Genomic DNA, 3,262 nt, shown 5'->3' with positions numbered 1-3,262 from the left:
GGTAACGAACTCATGCTTTGCTCACTATAGATACAGGTGGACAGATAAAGAAATGATGGTAGACACATGTATATACACAGGTTAGTATACAGACATACTTCCTGGTTCTCTGTCAGCTGAAGAGTCTACAAGTAATGACGCTTCAGCAGCAACGAGCACACCTAGAGCCAGATCTTGTTTTCTAATAACATTTCCCAATAAAAGGAGCCACGGCAGATTCTAGGACTGGGCCAGGAAATACACAAGATGAGGCCAGAGCATCTTGTAGTATCAGAAAGCAAGGTAGTGCTTTAAAAAACACAAAAACCACCACCACATGCCCACAATGATGGGGGTTTGTCAAAAAAACACAGGAACCATATCAAAGAACTCCCAGGAGACAAAGCAGAACAATCTGAGCAACAAATTGTGTAAGATGTAACTCAAAGTATAAAATATCGATGAGTCCCAATTAATAAATGACTGAATAAATAGCTTAGGGAGAACAGACAATTCTCTGGTACGGAAGTCCAAATTTACGTAGATATACTTAAGTGTGGCTGTGCACAGTAGCTTCCTTCGAAGGAGCACAGTATGGAAAGGGAGAAAGCGTAACTCTACAGTGGACGAAAGTGACCAATATGACCTCAGCCAGCTGATCAAGGTCAACGCCCACAATGATAAGTCAGGTTCATCATATGTACCCTTGATACATAATGAGAATGCATTTCACCTATGATCTTCCTCTCAAAAACCCACGGACACTAGTGTAATCATGAAAAAAGCTAAAGAAATCTGAATACAGTATGGACTTCAGTTAATAGATATGTATCAATATTTGTTCATTAGTTATGACAAATGTACCAGACTAACGTAACATATTACCAGGAGAAATTAAGTGTGTATTAATAGGAGAAAACAGATCTACCTGTACTATCTTCACAATTACTCTGTAAATCTAAAACTACTCTATAATAAATTTTTTTTTTTTTAAAAAGAGGGCAACTGTTCATATACATTTCCACAGAAAAACAGCTGTGAAAACAAACCAACCACAATCTTCCACCTGGTACCTGATTTTATCTGTACATCTGGTACAATTAAACTGTTTTGATTTTTCCACTTCAAATATTCGATCTTACTAAGCTGTCTTTGCATAAAACAAAACCCATTCTATAATGAAAGGTACTCCGCCACTTAGGACAGGAAGAGAGGAAATGGAAATAGACTGGACAATACATGCAACTTACAGTAGCAGTTCTCTGCTCGTCAAACCTGGACAGTTTCTGAAGTTCTCTATAGACAGCTCCGAGAGGCGCATATTCTAGAATTAGGTAAACTCTGGTGGCATCATGGAAATACCCATACAGTCTGAGAATATTAGGATGCCTGCAACAGAGGATGAACACTCTGACACCTGGTTTCAAAGCAGATACAACAATATGTACTGAACACCAAAAAAACCATCATGTGAAAACCAGTGGTGAAAGCTGGTTCTGGTCACAGGACCCTCCCCACCGCCGCCCACTTGGGAATCTGAAACTACAGGCCCACTCTAAGGAAAATACATACATCTGCGTATCAGTTTACATGCATTTCAAGGTATTGATGGACCTCAGGTTTAGTTAACACTATTATTTCCTTCCTTTAGGCCATCTTTATTCGTAGAGGGAAAAACCCAGCTAAATATTAATTCCTTGCAAATTTAAAAAAGAGACAGGCACTCCCATAGCAGCTGGAGACCCCAACACTGTGAGAAGACAACTGAAAAACAGTGTCCAAGGATGGCAGATGTGCGCTGCTGAGGACGTCGGGCAGCTGAGCGACAGCACATCTGTGCCACCAGCCCTAGGGATACAGGCATGATACAGACAGATTTTTAAGTATTAGCAACTGATGAGTTTGAAAAAACATGTAAAGCCAAAAAAAAAGCACCCACTGGCCAAGGCTAAGCTGAAGGCTGCAACCTCTGCTTAGAACCCAGAATAAAAGGCATCGTTCCCTTTCATTCTCCCCCCAAAAAACAAAATGTGCTCATATAAATCACTCCATTAACATGTGATTTTCCAAGACCACAGCACTGATGTCCAGATAAATCTTTGAAAAAGGACAAACTTAATCACTCTTTGCAGGAAGGACTATGACGCAGGTCTTTTAAAAAGAAGTTTATCATCCTTTACTGCTTAATGCCTTCAGTTCTGTACATAAGTTCTTGAATATCAGCCTGCAAACTTACCTAAGGTGGGACTGAATTTCTACTTCTCGTCTCAGCTGATGCTCAACTCCTGCCTTCTCCAGCTGAGCTTTAAATAATACTTTCAGAGCCAGGATAAACTTGCTTTGTTTTTCTCTCGCCAAATAAACATTCCCGAACTTTCCTTTACCCAGCGGACGACCAATTTCAAAATCTTCCAAAGCCCACTGCCTTCTAGGAAAGAATTTGATCATTTTAAAATGTAAAGAAAACACATCTTTTCTAACAATAAGTCGTAGACACACCCTATAATTTTNCAAGAATATGGGGCCGTCGGCGTGTCTTTGCACATCGGGATCTCATTAGTCTCCCTGGGCATATTTTACATGGTTGTTTCAAGGTAAGACTGTTGACAGTAACAAGTGTTTGGGTTTTACTGTCATGTAAGATTCTTTGTGAATAACAGCTTTCTGTCCTGCGATGTTTTATTCATCTAGCTACTGGCATCACATTTTAAAAAATACCGTTTAACTCTCAGAGCCAAATCGATGTCTTAATTCCGTCCCTTGCTGTCATAACCTTCTTTTCCTTTTTTCTTTGGGCCTCGTTTCGCTGCAGTGGCGTGGACATGTCTGCCATCCTGCTGAAGCTCGGATTTCAAGAGTCGCTGGTGCAGTCCAAAGTGGCCGCGGGCACCAGCACCTTTGTGGTGGCCTACGCCATCCACAAGCTGTTCGCACCAGTGAGAATCAGTATCACCTTAGCTTCCGTGCCCTTTATTGTCAGGTATTTTCGGAAAGTGGGATTTTTTAAACCTCCAGCTGCAAAGCCTTAACGAACTCTTCAGTGGTGGGCCTGAAAAACTCCTTCTTTTCAGTTACACATGTTTTATTGGTTTTAGGGGTGTAGGGGCCTTGTTTTGGTGGGGGGCAAAGAGCAGGGGATAATCGCTATGTTGTTATCGATAAGTTTTGCTTTTGCTAGCAAAATTCAGGTCTTTGAATAATTTTGTTGCTTTATACATTTTGTTAGTGTTTTCATCATGGGGCTTGTGTGCATATTCTAAAATGTCAGTAAAACATCACAAAT

The 3,262-nt window shown here is 40.6% G+C and overlaps 2 protein-coding genes across 2 annotated transcripts in view; one reads left to right on the top strand and one right to left on the bottom strand.

Moving 5' to 3' along the window:
- The window catches only part of AURKA (aurora kinase A), a 28,825-nt gene that overhangs the window by 16,577 nt on the left and 8,986 nt on the right, over positions 1 to 3,262 (bottom strand). The window contains exons 4-5 of the mRNA XM_019637330.1: positions 2,216 to 2,407; positions 1,230 to 1,368 (exon numbers count right to left, since the gene is read on the bottom strand). Of these exons, the coding sequence (XP_019492875.1) occupies positions 1,230 to 1,368; positions 2,216 to 2,407 (331 nt within the window). The remainder of the gene's footprint in view (positions 1 to 1,229; positions 1,369 to 2,215; positions 2,408 to 3,262) is intronic.
- Positions 2,491 to 3,256, top strand: MIMS2 (mitochondrial inner membrane scaffold 2; the record flags this gene model as incomplete). The annotated part of the gene is made up of 2 exons (XM_019637329.1): positions 2,491 to 2,573; positions 2,792 to 3,256. Coding segments are annotated over 2 exons (300 nt in total), but the record flags the coding sequence as incomplete, so codon positions are not given.

Source organism: Hipposideros armiger, unplaced genomic scaffold (assembly GCF_001890085.2).
Source record: "Hipposideros armiger isolate ML-2016 unplaced genomic scaffold, ASM189008v1 scaffold_32, whole genome shotgun sequence".
NCBI classification, from domain to species: Eukaryota; Metazoa; Chordata; class Mammalia; order Chiroptera; family Hipposideridae; genus Hipposideros; species Hipposideros armiger.
Note: the sequence above shows the minus strand (reverse complement) of the source record. Positions and strands in the feature narration are given on the sequence as shown.